Source organism: Myxocyprinus asiaticus, chromosome 2, assembly GCF_019703515.2.
Source record: "Myxocyprinus asiaticus isolate MX2 ecotype Aquarium Trade chromosome 2, UBuf_Myxa_2, whole genome shotgun sequence".
Lineage (NCBI taxonomy): Eukaryota > Metazoa > Chordata > Actinopteri > Cypriniformes > Catostomidae > Myxocyprinus > Myxocyprinus asiaticus.
In genome coordinates this window covers 5,191,007-5,212,911 of record NC_059345.1, presented here as the reverse complement: position 1 = coordinate 5,212,911, position 21,905 = coordinate 5,191,007, and the positions used below count along the sequence as shown (strand labels likewise).

Below are 21,905 nucleotides of genomic sequence, written 5' to 3'. Positions count from 1 at the left end.
GATTAGCCAATTCAATTTGATGGAATTTTGTTATGAAATTGAAATGCGTAAATCTTAATTTAAATAATAATAATAATAATAATAATAATAATTTAAAGGTGCACTCAGTAACTTTTGTCTTTGTGTCGTCTTGGACTTACACTGACACCTAGTGGCTTGGATGCATCATAATTTAAAATCAATAGTTTTCAGTTTCAGATGCCGTTGTAGAAATGTAGTGTTCACAGTCAGCCATGATTACTTTAATCAACGAGTGAAAGTGTCAAACAACAGGACTGTTACAGAGATTAAGCGAGTAGTATTCAGCTCGTCATGTGATTCTAACATGGCCGCCCCCATGTGCGGACCCTCTCCATGTAGAATAAAACAGCTTTTATAATGTTACTGATATGACTGGAGTCTTCATTTTAATGTGAGTACTCATGAATTCCTATATGTGTTTTGTATTGGCCGATTTCTAAACGATTACATTCAACACTCCATTCCTGAATATGTGGCTACAGTCGTGATTTTTTACTTCCAAGATTCCTTTTACAGAGACGCTTCGCGAGTCGGTTCGGCCGAATCATTCAAAAGAATCGGCTCAAAAGAACGACTCAGTCGCGAATGAGTCACCTAGACGGCACTGAAGAGTAGATAGAGAGTGAAAGATGAGGCAGTACCGAAAAGACGAAATACAGAGTTGGCATGTATAATGAATCATGAATGTATCCGCAAACTCGGATTCCTCATTTCCATCGCCTCGAGCGATATTCCCTGCTGAGACATAATGACATACAGCGGTGTTCTCTCGCGCTGTGAAAACACTGAAAACTGCAGCATCTACTGCGCTGATTTGTATTTTAGCATTTACTCTACAAAGCAGGACGAATGTTTTTAGTTGTAATGCACGCACGAATGGAAAGCACGTTTCTTTTCACACTTTTGACTACTTTTTGCGGCGTTGTCGACTCATCATACGGGACGTGGAAGACCAGTTTTCATGCGAATCATGAGAACAAGGTGGAAAAGACATCTTCATCCTCTCAGCCTCACATTGTTTTTATTATGGTCGATGACCAAGGGTTTCGAGACGTGGGCTATCATGGGTCCGAAATAAAGACTCCAACTCTGGACAGACTCGCCGCAACAGGAGTCAAACTGGAGAATTACTACGTGCAACCTCTGTGTAGTCCCTCAAGGAGCCAACTGATGACTGGCAGGTGGGATATATAAGGTAGAATGTTCCCACAACTATTTGGACACTTCAAATTCACGAATTTCATTGCATTAGATACCAAAGTGTAAACTATTGATGCTAGACCTTCTTAGAACTAACTTCACTTTTTGGAGCTTTTTTGAATTATATTGGGTGTAAATGTCATTTTTATTGGATGGATTTAGTCTTTAAAATAAACTCTACTTGCTTTTATATTATGTTATCTAATGCAGTGATATTTATACATTGTAAGTGTGTTTGAAGTGTACAAATACTTTTGGGGCCACTGATATGGACACACCTACTACTCATTCTCAGGGCCTTTTCTAGGCATAGGCGAACTAGGCGGTCGCATAGGGCACCATCTGCTGGGGGGGGGGTGTCACGCACCCCAAACACTCCCCTGGCAATGGGGATCTCGCTTAGGGCGCCAGAAGGGTCTGAAACAGCCCTGCTCATTCTGTATGGTTACTTCTGTCTCCATTGTAGATCTATAGTAAAATCACACTTCATCAAAACTATGAAAAAATAAAACGTGGGGATCAAATGGTAATACAAACTCATTAAGTGATTTGTGTGGATTAGTTTACTTATTGTCACATGTACATTATAGCAAAGAAATGTGTGGAATTTCTTGAATTTGGAACATTTAGGAATGATTCAAAATGCGCCCAATACTCGCAATCCCGCGCCAAAATCAAGCCCACCCTTGAGGGCCCCCTGCTGGTCATGGGCCCGTATGCGCCACACACCATATTTGAACTAGGGATGGACATTCATCAATAATTTTGGTATTCGAATATTTAAGCTCATAAAAAACGAATACTCGAATATTCTATTATTTAAATGAAGGTAATTAATGAGAGAGACGTTGTAAAATAATTTTTTTAGTCATAAAGGTTGCGTCACCATTTAAAAAAAAAAACAAAAAAACAAGCTTCTAATTACATCAAAAGCAAGCTTATATTATGTCCTGTGTTTTTTTGTTGAAAACAAAATGCGTGCAAAAATGCGAGCAATGCGTGAAAACAAAAAAGTATAGAATGAAAAGCATTTAAGCTATCGCAAAGCGAAGAAAAAGAAACCGCTAATAAAGCAGCTTCAAAGGCAATACGAAAGAAAAAAAAACATGGACGTATTAAATGGAAACATTTGAAAAGTTGTCTTGAATACATTACTGGGTCCACAAAAATAAAAACAGAAATAAATTTTTTTAATATCCAACATAACAGAATGTCACAGATCATTATTTTCCAATGACAAATAGTTTGATCATTTAACCTCAAAACTGTTTGGAGGGAATACATCTCACAAATGTTGATATTGAGATGAATAATCAAGATTAAGAGGAGCGCATACATTTAATACAGGTGTTGAGATGAGATTTAGTGTCATCTATGTTTTTTTTTTAAATAAGATTTCAAATTAAGTCCATTGTGTCAAAAATAGTTGTGTCCAAACTTTTGACAGGTAGACACATGCTTGCAGCCAGTAACAGATTGTATTTTTGTGTGCATAGTCTCCGCCCATTGTAGTTGACTTAAGTGTTGAATGCCCAACACCAATGTTCCCATGGTTGTGAAACATTTGTGGTCCACACCTCAGGAAACAGGAAGGTTGCTAGGAATCTCTTTTGGCAGTATGCTTTGGAATGAATGAATGAATCATTTATGATAAGTGTGCTCCAAAATGCTGAGTACAGTGGAGATTTGAGCTTATATACAGTATGTTAGATCAATGATAGCATCACATATATCAAAGCTTGTAGAGGTCCTTCAGCTATAATCTGAGTGGGTGTATTAATTCATAAATGTAACTTTCGATTATCCTAGTTCTACAGTGATCTTTTTAGGCTGTAAAATTTCAAGGTCTTAAGTACACTGCTTTTGAAATTCGGGGTTTGTTTTGGCTTGTTTCCCTTGCAAATTGTCCACTGTGATACATATTTTGCATACATTGACCTCCACCATTTTCTGTTACAAATGAGCGTGGCTTTGCACTATTCATTTTAAACGACTTCATCAAATAACTTCAAGGTGTTTATTCATGCTTATCCATAACTTTGCCTGCCTGACTGATTAACAGTTCCAACATCTGCTGACGCTCTTGTCAGTGGATAATCAACTTTTCCTTTAGTGAATTTTGGGTCAGTATAGTGTGTTTTCCATTCCCCGTTTTGTTTTGTAACAAAAAAAAATAAAATAAGACATTTTTAGACCACATTGTTTTCCTAAAAATGTATGTCCAGATATGTGGGACTAAATTGTGAAATTTTAAATAATACCAAGCTATAGATGGTCAGGTTTGTTTAATTTTTTTATCAAATTGTTTATTATGTTTCCAGGAGTGTTGATTAATCATGTTTTTCAGACATAACAGACATTACATAAAAAAATTAGCGTAAATAATTGTGATTCAAAGTAATGTCCAGCATCATCCAATCACTGCCAACCATGTTAAAATAAAATTATACATGATAAATTCTGAATCTATGTACTGATTACCACTGTCCCATGTCAGCCAAACATGTTGAGTGGTCCAAACATCATCTGCAGCCTGAAATTAAACTTTTGAACTGGATGTTAGGAGTGAATTCACTTGACTGCATAGAGAAGATATAGGATGCTCACTTGCTCCCCCTGACTCAACAGGTTTTAATGTATAACTTAGAGGTTTCTTACCAGATTTAGTTTTGTTGGCATTTCTCCCAAAGACAAACTCAGCTGAGATCAGCACCATGTTGTTTTGTCACATAACTAGGTGCGTGCATTGAAAGTTTAACCCTTTAATGACAGCTTAGTGTCTCCTGAACTGAAATCAGTTGGTTTAAATAAAATTTAATTATGCATAGCCTAAAGCGAAGCCAAAACGTAATGTCCATATATGTGGACGCGGGGTCTCAGGGGTTAATATTTGTTGACAAATGTATCTCAATTAATTAGAAGGCTAGAGTGCAAAGAAAAGCGAATTTCTGCTTAAAGACAGTGCTGCAAATGGAAATGCTTAAAGTAATCATCCTTTTCAGCCTGTGAATTGCTTTTCTCTAGACCCAGTGATCTTCAGCCAAAAGAGAGCATTACAGAAAAAGAGGCGAAGCTGTATTTTGCCAGCTGGTATGACAACATTTAAAGAAGAAACCGCAATCTAAAATATTCAAAATGTGATTGAGAGGGATAGACATTTGTTCTCACATACACAAGGATTTTATTTTTTTTGGTGATAGGAGAAACAAGTGCACAGAGAAGATTTCTCCTGAAGTCCACTATCATCACTATCATTTTGAGTGTGTTCAGCTCAAGTTTGTTGTGACCGCACAAGACAACCAGCTGTTCAACCTCCCATCTGTATGCAGACTCGTCACCATCGTGAATGAGGCAGATGGCCATGGTGTCATCTGCAAACTTCAGTAGCTTGACAGAGCAAACTTTCAGTAGCTTGACTTTGCAGTGCAGTCATTTGTGTACAGGGAGAAGAGCAGTGGAGAGAGAATGCATCCCTGAGGAGCACCAGTGCTAATAGTGAAGGTCCCGGATGTGAGTTTCCCCGGTCTCACTAGCTGCAGCCTATCTGTCAGAAAGCTGGTGATCCATCGACAGATTGGGGTGGTCACGGAGAGCTGGATCAGTTTGGTTGAGAGAAGATGAGGCATGATATTGAAGGCTGAACTGAAGTCCACAATTAGGATCTTTGCATAAGTCCCAGGTCTGTCGGGTGTTGCAGGAGATAATGCAGTCCCATTGTTGACAGCATCATCCACAGACCTGTTTGCTCGGTAAGCAAACAGAAGGGGGTCTAGCAGGGGTCCAGTGATGTCCTTCAGGTAGGCCAAAACCAGTCTCTCAAATGACTTCATGACCACAGACATGAGAGCGACAGGTCTGTAGTCATTAAGTCCTGTGATTTGGGTTTTTTTGGGGACCGGAATTATGGTGAAGCATTTGAAGCAGGAGGGAACTTCACAATGCTCCAGTGATCTATTGAAGATCTGTGTGAAGATGGGGGCCAGTTGGTCAGCGCAGACTTTCAGACAGGCAGGTGAAATACCATCTGGGCCTGAAGCTTTCCTAGACTTCTGTTTCTTGAAGACCCGGCACACATCCTCCTCACAGATCATAAGTGCAGGCTGAGTAGCAGGAGGGGGAGGAGGGGGGTTCCAGGAGGTGTTGGTGTGTGTGTGAAGTGAAGATCAGAGCAGGGGAGGGGTGTGAGACAGGGCTTTTCAAACCTGCAGTAAAACACATTCAGGTCATCAGCCATTTGTGATTCTCTACAGAGCGAGGGGATGTTGTCTTGTAGTTGGCGATGCTTTTCAGGCCTTTCCACACAGATGCAGGATTTTTGGCTGAAAACTGTTTTTTTCAGCTTTTCAGAGTTGCTTCTTTTAGCCACTCTGATTTCCTTAGTCAGTGTGTTTCTGGCCTGGTTGTGCAATATTTTATCCCCACTTCTGAAAGCATCCTCTTTGGCATGACGAATGTAAACCATGGTTGATTGTTATTGAATGATAAAAATATCCTATTAGGGATGCATATATTCTCACAGAAACTGATATATGATGTCACAGTATCTGTGAGCTCGGTCAGGTCTGTGGCTTCAGCTTCAAAAACACTGCAATCAGTGCAGTCAAAGCAGGCTTGTAATTCCAGCTCTGCTTCATTAGTCCATCTCTTTACAGTCCTTACTACAGGCTTAGCTGATTTTAGTTTCTGCTTGTAGGTCGGGAGAAGATGAACCAGACAGTGATCAGAGAGTCCCAAAGCTGCTTGAGGGATAGAGCGATATGCATCCTTTACAGTGGTGCAGCAGTGGTCCAGTATATTTCTGTCTCTGGTGGGGCATGTGATGTGTTGTTTATATTTTGGCAGTTCACGGGTGAGGTTAGCTTTATTAAAATCTCCCAGAATAGTGATAAGAGTGTCCGGGTGTTGTTGCTCCGTGTCTGTGATGTGATCAACCAGCTGTTGCAATGCTGCATTCACGCATGCTTGTGGTGGGATGTACAAACACTAGAATAAACTAGGAAAACTCCCGCAGTGAGTAGAAAGGCTTACAGTTGATGAGGAGCGCTTCTAAATTAGGACAGCACATCTTCTTCAACGCTGTTACATCTTTACACCAACTTTTGTTGATGTAAAAGCATGTTCCACCGCCTCTCGTTTTCCCCAATGATTCCGCAACGCGATTGTAAGGGAGTTAGAGTGAAAGGAGAATACAGGGAAGCGGGTTTTCCAGGCTCAGGTAAGACATTTAAATAGCCACCTCAGTGCTTTATAACTTCACAAACTCATCAGCTTCACAGGCACGTAGTAACTTTAACCCATCAACTTCACAGGCACGTAGTAACTTAAAAACATCAGCTTCACAGGCACATAGTAACTTCAACACGTTAACTTCACAAACATAACAGAATAAATGTAACAGCTTCAGGAGCACCGTGGCCTTCCTTGTGCCAGACTCTCTCTCTCCCTCTTCTGCTGATGGCGTGGCTGCTTATATGCCTCTCTCCCCATGCTCACTGGAATTAGAAACAGGTGTTAAACATAATCTAGCTCAGGTGCAAACTCCCTTACTGCTTTCTCTCTCTCCGGATGGACGCTTGACCACGCCCCCGCTGCCACATATCCCCACCTCCCGACTCAGGCCGGGGATGCATTCGGCCTGCCTACCACTCCCCCGCCATTTCTGGAGAGGAAGTCGGTGACAGCCATCTGCGCTCCTGGTCTGTGGACCACCTTGAATTTAAACGGCTGAAGAGCCAGATACCAAAGGGTGATCCGCGCGTTGGTATCTTTCATGCGATGGAGCCACTGGAGTGGGGCGTGATTCGAGCAGAGGGTGAAGGCCCGCCCCAACAGGTAGTACCAGAGAGTGAGGACCACCCACTTGATGGCGAGACACTCCTTTTCCATGGTGCTGTACTTAGTCTCCCTCAGCGAGAGCTTATGGCTAATGTACAGCACCGGGCGCTCCTCCCCCTTCACCACCTGTGAGAGTACAGCCCCCAGCCCTCTGTCTGAAGCGTCCGTCTGCAAGACAAAAGGGAGAGAGAAATCGGGTGAATGTAAAAGCGGCCCCCCGCAAACCACGGCTTTCACTTGCATAAACGCCTGTTGACACTGCTCCGTCCACTGGACCGGGTCTGGGGCCCCCTTTTTAGTGAGATCAGTCAGCAGGCTGGTGACGTCAGAATAATTAGGAACGAATCTCCTATAATAGCCAGCCAGCCCCAGGAACAGTCTCACCCCCTTTTTGGTCATGGGCCTCGGGCAGGCCGCAATCGCCGCAGTCTTGTCAATTTGGGGACGCACCTGCCCATGGCCCAAGTGGAACCCCAGATACCGTACCTCCACCCACCCAATCGCGCACTTCTTGGGGTTTGCTGTGAGTCCCGCCCATTGCAGCGATCTCAGAACCGCCCTCAGATGCTGCATGTGCTGCTGCCAATCATTACTGTAAATGATGATGTCATCTAAGTATGCAGCAGCATAAGCCAAATGCGGTCTGAGGATTCGGTCCACGAGACACTGAAACGTAGCCGGGGCTCCAAACAAACTGAACGGAAGCTTTACAAATTGGTGTAATCCGAACGGTGTGGAGAAGGCTGTTTTTTCACAGGAAATTGGTGTCAAGGGGATCTGCCAATAACCCTTTGTCAAATCAAGTGTCGAATAAAATCGAGCAGCGCCCAACCGATCGAGCAACTCATCAACGCGAGGCATTGGGTATGCGTCAAATTTAGACACCGCGTTGACTTTTCTATAATCCACACAGATCCTTACAGACCCGTTGCTCTTAGGAACAAGAACAACCGGGCAGGACCAATCACTGTGGGATTCCTCTATTATCCCCATATCGAACATTGCATCCAATTCATCCCGGACAATTTTCTTTTTGTGCTTTTTGTAGAACATTGCTGCACCTCCAATTAAGACGTCTAATAAAACGTCAAACACCAGCAAAAAAATTAACAGGTATCCTCTGCCGAATATTCAGCAGTTCATCCCTGGTGAAACTGATTGGGGAAGAGTGACAAAAAAACATGACAAACAAAGAAAAGTAACAAAAACGCTAGAGACCTCCACACCAAAGCAGCCATCCTCGGCGCCATCTTTCTGTAGATGCACATCAAAAAAATCTTGTAAATTTGCCTCACCAAGCCATATGAATGCATAAAATTTAATTTGTAACCTTGATGGAAACTTGACTATTGGCCTTTTTTGTTGACAAAAAAATTGTTTCATGCTTATCTAGAGGGAACATGAATGTGATGCACCAGTGAGAAACACTTGGAGAGGACCAAAAGCATAACATCTGCCCATATAAACTTTTTTGCCTTTTAAGGTGTTCAAAACCGGCTAATAAAAGTACTGAACTTCTCATAATCTTCCAAGTACCCCCTTCTCTATAAAGGCCAAATCTTTTTGGGACTGTCCAGCTGTAGCCAAAAACCTGTCAAGCACAGAAAGTCAGGTTAAGCCTTAATTAAATTTGCTATCAAAATTCTTCATCAACCTGCCTGCAATCAACATGAGGTTACACGGAAATAGGAATGTGCCCTATGGTTCCTTGGCTTTGCGATCCCATAAAGGATAAGCTTTTGTGTTCCACAGAAGAAAGTCGTATGGGTTTGGAACGTCTTGAATGATGACAGACATTTTTTTTTTGGGTGAACTATCCCTTTAAATATCTTCTTTTTGTCAATGGGCTGCCAAATTTAAGTCACAAAATTGAGCTTAGAGCAGGATGGATGACATTAATCGTAATCAGCAAGGTTAAGAATTAAGTTAACTATTGTATGTACTGTCTGTAGCAATAAAAAAAAATAAAAAAAAGAGTTAGTTTAGCTGGATCCTAAATCATTTACATTTATGCATTTGGCAGACGGTTTTGTCCAAAGCGACTTACAGTGTACTTATCACAGGGACAGGCCCCCTGGAGCAACCTGCAGTTAAGAGCCTTGCTCAAGGATACAATGGTGGCGGCTGTGGAGATCGAACTGGCAACCCTCTGCTTACCAGTTCTGTGCTTTAGCCCACTATGCCACCACCACTCCAAAATCATGGGACAAGTCTTTTGGTGTCAGAATAAAGGGCCTTGTGGCTGTTAGAATGAGGATGCAACTGAAAAGACGAGAAAGAGAGCTGTTGGATTTAAGGGGACAAGTTTTAATGCTGTATGGTCTGATTTTTATTAGCTGTAGAGAGGAGTGTGTCCCGCTTATTTAAAACAGATGTAGGTGTGATGTTAGAGGTACAGCAGAACATGGGTCAGCATGTCTTCCAGCTGAGGATTGGTATTGTCTGGTGGCTTTTGTGACCAAAAAACATATGTCTTGTGGGACATTTGGAATGTGTTAAGTAGTGTTTTCAGTGTGTTGAGTTCTGTGTTTTAGGCTACACTGAAAACATTTATGTCTAATGAAGGCCCCGAGGGTGGCCGAAACATCATGTATTTTTAATCGAATAAAGTTGTAGCTCTAGTTTTGCTTATAGAGTGAGTGTTGCACCTTCTTTTGAAAGTTATAGGCTACATTGGAAATAAGTTAGGATGTACAAATAACTCAAAAGACTCTTTTATCATTATAAGGCATTAAATGCTGCCTAAGAATTGGAACATAAATGATCTTAGAAAGCAGAATAATCATGTTGCCTACCTTTGGAAACAGATTTTGCATTGGAAGCGCACCTATGATGCCTTAAATTGCTGCTTAAATAGGGGGTAAAAAAGAGAACAAAGGTGTATTGTTATATGGAGACATTAAAAGCTTGTGATTACATAAAAATGACAGGGAAAACATTCAAGCAATGAATAAGATCATCTGATAGACTTAAAAACAGATGGTAGTATTGTGCCTTAAAAGTTAAAGTTCTTTAATTGCTTTGACATAAGTGTTGTTTATACTAGGGGTGCACCGATATGAACATTTTTGACCAATACGATTTTAACAAATAGCTATTGGCCGATACCGATGCTGATACTGATATTTTGCCACTTACCTTATTTTGTCATCAGATCACTGTTTTGCTCAGGAATTGTGTTTTAAAAACATACAAAGAGGTACAAAAACTTTTGTTCTAACAATAAGTCATTTCTATTGAACATGGATTGGATCTGTTGAACACATGACAGGCCAACATTTTAAAGAGAGTAACAATGAAAGATAAATAGAAGATAAAAAGATAAAACAAATATTGAAAAATAACCAAATATCATAGCATGATGCTTGATGTAAAAAAAAGAGGTTATTTTATACTTCTAAAACATTTTTGCACTTCTGTTTTTTCAGTTTAAAACAACATAACTTAAATTTAACATGTTTATACTGTATATAATAGAAAATCACAAATTCATATTATGCAAACATTATGTTGGGCAGTTCCACGGAAATGTCAACCACATCAATTAAAAACAAAAAGTTTCCAAAGGAACAAAATGCCCATTTAAATTCTATAGTGGTGTAATGAATAATGGAAAATGCCATCCAAGCCACTACAGGGCGCTGCTTGCATACACAATAAAGCGCTGACTGAAGAGCTGATTGCAGTCTATTTTTTTTTAAACGCAGCCTTTCAAGCTTTTGTAATCGCGCAAGATTTGATTGCGATTTCAGTCTTATGTCAATCGGTCGTGCAGCCTTAATGGATACCATACCAATGTTTTAGAAGTCAAAGTTTGCCGTTTTCAAAGCGTTTGGATGGTTTTACCTCATCATGTATACAGTGCATCCGGAAAGTATTCACAGCGCTTCACTTTTTCCACATATTGTTATGTTACAGCCTTATTCCAAAATGGATTAAATTCATTATTTTCCTCAATTCTACAAACAATACCCCATAATGACAACATGAGGGAAGTTTGTTTGAAATCTCTGCAAATGTATTAAAAAGAAAAAAAGAAAAAAAAAAAAGAAAAAAAAATCACATGTACATAAGTATTCACAGCCTTTGCTCAATACTTTGTTGAAGCACCTTTGGCACTAATTACAGCCTCAAGTCTTTTTGAGTATGATGCTACAAGCTTGGCACACCTATTTTTGGCCAGTTTCTCCCATTCTTCTTTGCAGGACCTCTCAAGCTCCATCAGGTTGGATGGGGAGCGTTGGTGCACAGCCATTTTCAGATCTCTCCAGAGATGTTCAATCAGGTTCAAGTCTGGGGTCTGGCTGGGCCACTCAAGGACATTCACAGAGTTGTCCCGTAGCCACTCCTTTGTTATCTTGGCTGTGTGCTTAGGGTCGTTGTCCTGTTGGAAGATGAACCTTCGCCCCAGTCTGAGGTCCAGAGTGCTCTGGAGCAGGTTTTCATCAAGGAAGTCTCTGTACATTGCTGCATTCAACTTTCCCTCGATCCTGACTAGTCTCCCAGTTCCTGCCGCTGAAAAACATCCCCACAGCATGATGCTGCCACCACCATGCTTCACTGTAGGGATGGTATTGGCCAGGTGATGAGCAGTGCCTGGTTTCCTCCAGACATGACGCTTGCCATTCAGGCCAAAGAGTTCAATCTTTGTTTCTCATGATCTGAGAGTCCTTCAGGTGCCTTTTGGCAAACTCCAGGCGGGCTGTCATGTGCCTTTTACTGAGGAGTGGCTTCCGTCTGGCCACTCTACCATACAGGACTGATTGGTGGAGTGCTGCAGAGATGGTTTTTCTTCTGGAAGGTTCTCCTCTCTCCACAGAGAAACGCTGGAGCTCTGTCAGAGTGACCATCGGGTTCTTGGTCACCTCCCTGACTAAGGCCCTTCTCCCCCGATCGCTCAGTTTGGCAAAGATTTCAAACAAACTTCTCTCATGTTGTCATTATGGGGTATTGTTTGTAGAATTTTGAGGAAAATAATGAATTTAATCAATTTTGGAATAAGGCTGTAACATAACAAAATGTGGAAAAAGTGAAGCGCTGTGAATACTTTCCGGATGCACTGTATCTTGTTCATGCTGGTTTAGGCTGGTTAGTGCTGCTCTAGTAGTCATGGTCCAGCTGTTGGACCTGCATAGCAATAACAGATCACTGTAGTGTCCTCGACAACCTTTAGTGAATTCCCCCCTGTGTATGTAGTTATGTGTGAGTGTTCAGTGAGTGAAGAAACAGCAAGTTTGTGTTAGTGTGATATGTTAGTATTTGTGTGTGTGTACATGTCTGTGCTGTTGCTTGTGTCTGAGTTTCTGTTTGCATGTACTGTATGTGCATTCATACGGCAGTGTTGACATGTATGCATGTCATGAACAGCAGATCTCTGTAGACGTGTGGTGATTTGCCTGAAGTTAATTCTCAAGCTGCACGCGGCTGCAAAACCATTTCTGAAAGAACAAACACAGGTCTTATTCCTCTGTGAAGGAGTGCTTGTTAAGCTGTGCTGCCATGAGGTGAAAGATTTTCTTACTCAGTATTTTGGTTTTGTTTTCTAGTAAAAAAAAAAAAAAAAAACTTTAAATCAAGATATATTTACTTGAGAAGTAAAATTATATAACATAAGATATTGGGCTCTATTTTCGTGAGTGCGCAAAGCGCATCGCTACACGCAAAGTCCGTGCGCAATGTCTTATCCAATTTTCGTGAGTGCGCTAAGCACAAGTATATGTTATTTTTCAATTATTATTATGTTTATATTTACAGTTGTTTTTATGATCTAATTTGTGTTCATATTTTTCCACCTGTTGTGATTTTTAAGACACTGTAAAAGAGGCCGTTGGAAGTTGGAGAGGGTAAAATGGTTGGATTTGGTATGATTTTTTTGACCACTTCGTTATTTTGATTATATTTTCATTTTGTTTGAAGTGTAATTAGAATATAGAAATATTTTTGGTAAAATTTCTTCGTGTTTTAATAAATAAATTAAAAATGTTCAAAATCAAAATTTACCGATAGAAGTGAAGTGCGTGCCGAAACAATCACTGGTAACACTAGCCATGATTTGTGTGTCAGTAGATGAAAATGATTAATAATACTTAAAATTTATTGGAGCCTAGATCCAGATCCTGAGAACCAAATTTTCAATGCGTATAAAAGGTGTCACTGTCATAGAAATATGTCTGATATTCAACAAGGACACAGTTAATGCACAAAAGAACGTTAGTCCATATTTCTATTCTTCTAATTCATTGCATACAGTCCATTTACACTACCAACTTCTTATGAATGTGCTGTTTTTGTTTATAACGCTGGTGCTTGACAGGGAATGGACTATAAAATAGGGTTCAAACTGTGCAATAACTGGAGAAAAACCTCAGAATTAAATTGCACTTGACCCAGCCTATTAGCGCTTTGCGTGCGTAATTTCGCCAAACCCACTTGCGCCTAGACTTGCACTAAAATACCAAAACTTCATGGCCATGCCCACTGACTTTATGCACTTAGCGCTAGTGCTCTTAAAATAGGTCTCATTAAGTCTTAGGGGGCTTTCACACTGGCAGTTCAGTCCGGAGCAGAGCACGCTTTGCATAAAAAATAGCTTATTAGCTGTTTTACGGACCGGAGAGCATACCGTGGTACAGTACCGAGTTCGTTTGCAGTGGAACTGTGGCATGGTTCATATGAGTGTGCAACCTGAACTTGGGTCCGCACTTGTTCAGGAATTGAAATAACTTGTGCATGCATTTTTGCCGATTTAAGCATGATGACATCATCAGTTGCACAGAAACAAACCCACACGTGCACCATGTGTGGCAGGGGAATGCTGTGGGACACAGAAGTGGTGAGGTGTCTTTTATTTACGTGTGTGCGTGAGCATGCAACCAGTTGTGTCCTCAAAAAGATAGTTTGAGCATCCTTATCCTGGACACATACAACTGCTGAATTACAGCATGCGATGCACAGAGGCGCCAATGTCATTTACTCTGGTGTGCATAATGACACCAAATTAATAAAAAAACACATATAGCAACCCACGTTGTGTTCTCCATCTTGTGCACGTTCGAGATGACGCAAGTTGATGACGGAAAAGCACTGGGGTTCGACAGAACCATAAGCGAATCTGAAACCAGACCAATGCTGCGGGAGGCACCGGGAACAATCAACTCTGATTCGTACCACAGCAAACGTGCCCAGTCCGAAAAACACCTTATTTTTAGAGAGGTTTCTGCTAAAAAATAAAACAAATTTGATGTGGGTAGGCAAAATAAAGTAAATTCAGATAAAAACAGGTTTATTTTTCTTACCCCGTTGGCAAATATTTGTTTCTTTTTTTAAGCATAAACCAAACTAAAACATTTTTTTGTTAGATTTCAATGAAAACAAGACAAAAATACTAAGACATTTTTTTGCAATGAGGTGAGACTGGTTGTTTGGGTGAAGTCAGTGGCACTGACACTGGTTCAAGTTTCTAATTTCTCTTCAAAAGAGAGCAGTAGAAACACAGTAGGTGTAATGTTGAGTCTGGTGCTGGTGTCAGCTTGATGTATTGAAAAATATAGCTTTGATTTCTTGCTTCTATTTTAAGCCTTTTGTACTCACAGCAGAAACATTGAGCCAAATTCCATTTCTTAAAGAGACAGATCTGCAGCTTTTCTTCAGATGTATCCAATCATTGCATTAAACTTACATCATTGTATTAAATTACTTTACATGTCATCACTTAAAGGGATAATTCATACAAAAATGAAAATTATGTCATCATTCACACACCCTCCAAACCTGTATGACTTATGTTCTTCCACTGAACTCACAAGGAGATGTTTGGCAAAATGTTATCCTCAGTCATCATTCACTTTCATTGCATCATTTTTCCATACAGTTCTCTTTAACCGTCTCTTCACATAGTCATTTCACAGATGTATTCTTAATATATTTTTATATTAAGTAAGTAGAATAGTGTTGTGTTTTACTTGGCCAAAGTAGAGTAGTGTGTGCTTTACTTAATGAATAAAAAATATATTAAGAGTACTGTATGTCATCAGGGTGTTGCTATTCGGTTGCTGAATGTTTTTTTTAGCATGTTCCTACGTGGTTGCTTGGGTCTTCTGTATGGTTAAAAGTTAAAAGAGCCCACCCAAAGTCTCTATAATATTTTGTTCCCTATGTGTGTGGCAATTTAACTGCTATGCCACACCACTCCCCAATTGGCCACTTGCAACCATTAGGATTTGATGGTAATTTCTCAATCTCTTAGACTCGTTGTGGTCACATTTATCAACTCAACACTGTGTAGTCACTTCCACCACAACCTGTGATATTCATTCAGTGGGCTTATGAAATCAAAAATTCTTTAGTTTCTTTCAAAGTTGCAATGTACGTCCATCAGATCAATGGAGTTTATATCAGGCCAGATCTATTTAAGTTTTATGAAAGGGATTAGAATAAATTTCCCACTCAAACAAGACTTTTGTCATGATTTTTAAGGGGAACTGTTTTACCATCCCTTTACATGAGTTTGACATGAGGGTGTTTTCCAATCTGTGGCCGTTTTCAAACCAGGATGGGCATTTCTAAACTATCCAATGAAAGTAGGGAATCACAATGTTGTAATTAGTGGGTGTTTCCAAATCAGGATGGGCGTTTCTAAACTAGCCAATGAAAGTAGGGAATCTCAATGGTTTGAAAACGCCCATGAATTAGGAAAAGCCCATGTTTGTTCTGCAGAGACATAAGTCTCGTCTGAAGTAAGGACCCAGGTCTATGTTAGGAAGTCCATATTATATGTTGTTACTAATTTTGTGTATTTTTATGTCCTAGATATCAGATCCACACTGGCCTCCAGCACTCCATCATCCGACCCACCCAACCCAACTGCCTCCCTCTTGAGAACATCACTCTTCCACAGAAGCTGAAAAATGCTGGATACTCCACTCATATGGTGGGAAAGTGGCACCTTGGTTTCTATAAGCGTGGCTGTATGCCCACGCAGCGGGGCTTTGACACCTTCTTTGGCTCTTTGTTGGGTAGCGGTGACTACTACACCCATTACAAGTGTGACAGTCCAGGAATGTGTGGATATGACCTTCATGAAGGTGAAGAAGCTGCTTGGGAGCAGGACCATGGGATCTATTCCACCATTATGTACACACAGAAGGCTGTGAATATCCTGGCATCTCACAATCCTAAACAACCCATCTTTCTTTACTTGGCCTACCAGGCTGTACACTCACCCCTGCAGGTTCCTGCCCGCTACCTCGAGCGCTATAAGTCCATCCCAAACTTGCATCGCCGCAAGTATGCTGCCATGGTCAGCTGCTTGGACGATGCGGTACGCAATGTAACTCTTGCTCTCAAGCACTATGGATATTATGACAACACAGTTCTGGTTTACTCCTCAGACAATGGTGGTCAACCAATGGCAGGAGGCAGCAATTGGCCATTGAGAGGGAGTAAAGGAACTTACTGGGAAGGAGGTATACGAGCCGTTGGGTTTGTGCATAGCCCATTACTGGTCAAGAAAGGCACCAGAAGCCGAGCTCTAATCCATATCACGGACTGGTATCCAACATTGGTCATGCTTGGTGAAGGTACGCTGGACGAAAACCAGAGTCTGGATGGTTACGATGTCTGGGAAGCCATCAGTGAGGGGCGTCCCTCGCCTCGACTGGATATTCTCCACAACATTGACCCCATCTACACCAGAGCCAAGAATGGATCCTGGAAGGCAGGCTATGGAATCTGGAACACGGCCATCCAGGCAGCTCTCCGGGTGGGGGATTGGAAGCTCTTGACGGGGGTGCCAGGATATAGCGACTGGATTCCGCCCCAGACTTTTACCACATTGTTATTGGCCAACCGTTGGCACAATGAGCGAGTAAGCTTGCATCGAGGCAAGTCTATATGGCTGTTCAACATTAAGGCTGATCCATACGAGCGAGTGGATCTGTCCCAACGCTACCCACATGTGGTGAAGAAGATGCTGTTCAGGCTTCTGCAGTACAACAAGACAGCTGTGCCATGCCGCTACCCTCCCAAAGACTATCGCTCCAATCCTCAGTACAATGGGGGGGTCTGGGGACCCTGGCACACGGATGATGATGATGATGATGATGAGGATGATAATCTTCTCTCATATGATTTTAACAAGATGAAGAGTTGGAAGAAAGCAAAACGAAGAGGGAAATTGAAAAGAAAGGCCTAAGGTGTGACCTCCATTTTGACTTTTGTGAACTCAGGGATGAAGTCTTGAACTTTTGTGAATTTTTGAGTCTTTTTCACTGAAGTATTGAACCTGATCTCATAAAAAAAAAAAAAAAAACTGGACTGTGTTGATATCAAAATGATGTTACGTGGCTTTTTGCACGTATTGCACACTACTTCCAAGGTGAAATGTCCACTGTGTGGTGCTATGAGCTAGTTAAATTTTCTCCAAAACTGATAAGGTTTTTAAGGTTTAACCTAACCGACAATGTTGGGGAGTAACGGAATACATGTAACAGGATTACGTATTTAAAATGCAAAATATTAGTAACTGTATTCCACTACAGTTACAATTTAAATCATTGGTAATTAGAATACAGTTACATTCAAAAAGTATTTTGATTACTGAGGAGATTACTTTGCATTTTATTGTCATTTGTTTCATTTAATATTTAGTCCATTCAGATGAAAAACATTTATACATATAAATGATGCGATCCAAAGTGCATTTGAACAGCGGTGAAACACTTTCTTATGATGTGTTACATTCATACGAGCAGACAGAGAAGTAAGTTTGAAGTAAGTTTGGAGCAGAAGAAATAGAAATAAACCTTGTGTAAATTGTCAGCTTTACGCTAAGATAAAATGCTATTTCTAGCCATTTTACATGCACATGTTACCAGGCACGATCATATTTTTTATCAATTAAATTCATGTTAGATCATAATTTCTTTTTTTCTAGTAAGAGCTCTGATATTAGGGCAAAATTCGTATTCTTGATAATAATTTTTTTATTGTTTTCCTGTAAAAATATCTAAAAATCCTTAAAACAAGATCAGTTTGATTTATCTTGTTTTAGAATCAACACTACATAAGATATTTATGTTTTTCAGAGAATGTATTTTTAACATGTGTATTTTGTCTTACTGTACTGGCAGAGTTTTTATAGTCAAAACAAGTGAAAAAATCTACCAGTGCTGAAGAAGTAATCCAAAGTATTTAGATTACATTACTGACCTTGAGTAATCTAACAGAATACGTTACAAATGACATTTTACAGCATGTATTCTGTAATCTGTAGTGGAATACATTTCAAAAGTAACCCTCCCAACCCTGCTAGCCGATAGTGTCAAAAAAGGCAAATGTGAGATGAAAACGCAATTTTTGAAGCAACCACATCATTTAGTGGTTCTTCTATGACACTTCCGGCTCACGTGTTGACTGTGTTGACATGTGCTCTCCAGGACTCGTATCTCGGTCCTTTGCATTGCAAGTGCAATGCTCTTTTGGTTGAGGTATCGTGCAATTTGACCATGTTCAAACATGTTTGTAAATGTAGATGGTTATGTAATGCAAACGTACAGTTAGAGTCAGAAGTTTACATACACTTTAGCAAAAGACATTTAAACTCAGTTTTTCACAATTCCTGACATTTAATCGTAGAAAACATTCCCTGTCTTAGGTCAGTTAGGATCACTACTTTATTTTAAGAATGTGAAATGTCAGAATAATAGTAGAGAGAATGATTTATTTCAGCTTTTATTTCTTTCATCACATTCCCAGTGGGTCAGATGTTTACAAACAATTTGTTAGTATTTGGTAGCATTGCCTTTAAATAGTTTAACTTGTGTCAAACGTTTTGGGTAGCCTTCTACAAGCTTCTCACAATAAGTTGCTGGAATTTTGGCCCATTCCTCCAGACAGAACTGGTGTAACTGAGTCAGGTTTGTAGGCCTCCTTCCTCACACATGCTTTTTCAGTTCTGCCCACAAATTTTCTATCAGATTGAGGTCAGGGCTTTGTGATGGCCACTCCAATACATTGACTTTGTTGTCCTTAAGCCATTTTGCCACAACTTTGGAGGTATGCTTGGGGTCATTGTCCATTTCAAAGACCCATTGTGACCAAGCTTTAACTTCATGGCTGATGTCTTGAGATTTTGCTTCAATATATCCACACAGATTTCCTTCCTCATGATGCCATCTATTTTATGAAGTGCACCAGGCCTTCCTGCAGCAAAGCACCCCCACAACATGATGCTGCCACCCCCATGCTTCACGGTTGGGATGGTGTTCTTTGGCTTGCAAGCCTCACCCTTTTTCCTCCAAACATAACGATGGTCATTATGGCCAAAACGTTAAAATTTTGTTTCATCAGACCAGAGGACATTTCTCCAAAAATTAAGATCTTTGTCCCCATGTGCACTTGCAAACTGTAGTCTGGCTTTTTATTGCAGTTTTGGAGCAGTGGCTTCTTTCTTGTTGAGCAGCCTTTCAGTTTATGTCAATATAGGACTCGTTTTACTGTGGATATAGATACTTGTCTGCTTGTTTCCTCCAGCATCTTCCTAAGGTCCTTTGCTGTTGTTCTGGGATTGATTTGCATTTTTTGCACCAAACTACGTTCATCTCTAGGAGACAGAATGCGTCTCCTTCCTGAGTGGTATGATGGCTGTGTGGTCCCGTGGTGTTTATACTTGCGTACTATTGTTTGTACAGATGAACATGGTACCTTCAGGCTTTTGGAAATTGCTCCCAAATATGAACCAGACTTGTGGAGGTCCAAACTTGTGGCTGATTTCATTTGATTTTCCCTTGATCTCAAGCAATGAGGCACTGAGTTTGATGGTAGGCCTTAAAATACATCCACATGTACACCTCCAATTCAGTACACCTCCTATCAGAAGCTAACTGTCTAAAGGCTTGACATCATTTTCTGGAATTTTCCAAGCTGCTTACAGTCACAGTTCACTTAGTGTATGTAAACTTCAGACCCACTGGAATTGTGATATAGTCAATTAAAAGTGAATCAATCTGTCTGTAAACAATTGTTGGAAAAATTACTTGTGTCATGCACAAAGTAGATGTTCTAAACGACTTGCCAAAACTATAGTTTGCTAATATTAAATCTGTGGAGTTGTTAGAAAATGAGTTTTAATGACTTCAAACTAAATGTATGTAAACTTCTGACTTCAACTGTATAGGTGGATCTATAGTCATCCACTAGAGAAACAGGGTGAAAAGTACAGTAAATTGTTAATGAACTGATAATCTGCTGTTTTACTCATGGTTTGTGTGAAAGGAAATAAACATCATAGTTGTTTTAGCGCCTCTAGTGTTCATTTCACCAGGAAACTGCCACGATACTTACAACGAGCCATGTAAAAATCATTTTGCAAAAATTGAGATATTGTAACGTGTTTCTTAGACCAAATAGGATGTATAGATTTAACTTCAGTTTCATAAGAGCAAAAAGGTGAAGTGTGTACTTTTTTATGAATGTTCAAGTACCATCCCAGTTTAATATGCTGTTACATCTGTAGTTAAGCCATTCGAAGGTTTACTTCCTGAAAAATTGAAAGCACTGTGACCCTGTGGTGCTTACAAAACATTTCTTTTGAGCGGTTGTTTGTTTAAGCGGTTTGACATGCCATCTTCTGGCTCCATTAGTGACTTAAGTTTTGGACAGGATTACCTGTTTGGCTGAACAATGGAAGAAGGGAGGTTGTTTGGGAAGTCTTTTGGTGCCACTAGTGGTGCAGAAATCACACAAAAGAAATCAGAAATTGCACACATGCTGAGGAGGAAAATCACTTGAATTACTACTATTACTCCTACAGCTTGAACTTTTTAACAAGGTTTTCGGGTTGCATAGGACGATGAAATTGGACTTTGTTGATGGTGCTATATTTAAAAAAAAACATTTTAAATGGAAGAAAATGTATATTATATATATATATGTTATAAAAAGCAATTTAGAAACTTAGAAAATGGGAACAATACATTAAGAAGCTTATATTTGAGTTTTTATCATTTTTGTGATCTTAGTTTTTAGAATGTCATCATGTTAGTTCTTTTGTTTTGCCTGGTCTGGGACCAGTTGAATGAAACTTGAATGTAAGACCAATACACTTCTTCTACAAACTCTTTTCGTAAAACTTATTTTCACTTCATTTTGCTCTCTGGTAAATTTCAAGTTAAATATTGTTATACAAAACCATAGAGGTGTGAATTCACCTATATCTACTGTAAGTACACACTCTAAAATACCAGCTGGGAGTCATTTCTGTCCTCTGTTGAAATAGTTTGACATTTAATTTTCTTGTTTCCATTTCTGACATCTGAGCCAAAGTTCACCTCACTCTTACCTTGTGATACCAAATTGATTGTTCTCTGCAGAGACTTTGTCCCCTATTTTGTTGGACATTTCCAACGAAAATAATGGTATGGGCATACAGGCTCAAATAATTCAACAAAGTATTGATTATTATTAAAGACCTCATTGGTATTCCCGCTAATATGGTAATATTTTTTATTTTTATTTTTTTGCAGTCAATTTCTTTGGTAAAAATGCCGTACTTTACTGCAGTACATCCTTTTCTGGGTTTGTTCAGTAACTTAACTTTCAGCTGTGCAGTTATGTCACTCATTGAACAAGCCAGATGCATATGAACCGTTTTAAATTCCACCAAAGATTTATTGTTCTGAGCTACCCTAGGGTGCAACAAAATGACGCAGCTGGTCTGATGTATTCTGGACCATTTATTGCAGAACTATCCGATGATCTTTGACTAATACAGCACAGCTGTCTTCAGAACATTCATGCAGCAAAGCTGGAATGTATTACAGTGCCTCGTATTTAACGTACAGTACCAAATA

At 40.0% G+C, this 21,905-nt stretch overlaps 1 protein-coding gene across 1 annotated transcript; it reads left to right on the top strand.

Moving 5' to 3' along the window:
- Window positions 1-687: 687 nt before the first annotated feature.
- LOC127454126 (arylsulfatase J-like) lies at window positions 688-21,421 on the top strand. Its single transcript, XM_051721107.1, has 2 exons — window positions 688-1,202; window positions 15,865-21,421. Exons 1-2 carry the CDS (start codon window positions 871-873, stop codon window positions 17,246-17,248), a joined length of 1,716 nt encoding a protein of 571 aa, XP_051577067.1. The 5' UTR covers window positions 688-870; the 3' UTR covers window positions 17,249-21,421.
- Window positions 21,422-21,905: the final 484 nt, after the last annotated feature.

Bases quoted from the DNA above. Each gene is read 5' to 3' on its own strand.
- LOC127454126 (XM_051721107.1), top strand. From the start codon at position 871: ATGTTTTTAGTTGTAATGCACGCACGAATGGAAAGCACGTTTCTTTTC. The intron at 1,203-15,864 runs GTGGGATATATA...TTTATGTCCTAG, and splicing joins AGCCAACTGATGACTGGCAG to ATATCAGATCCACACTGGCC.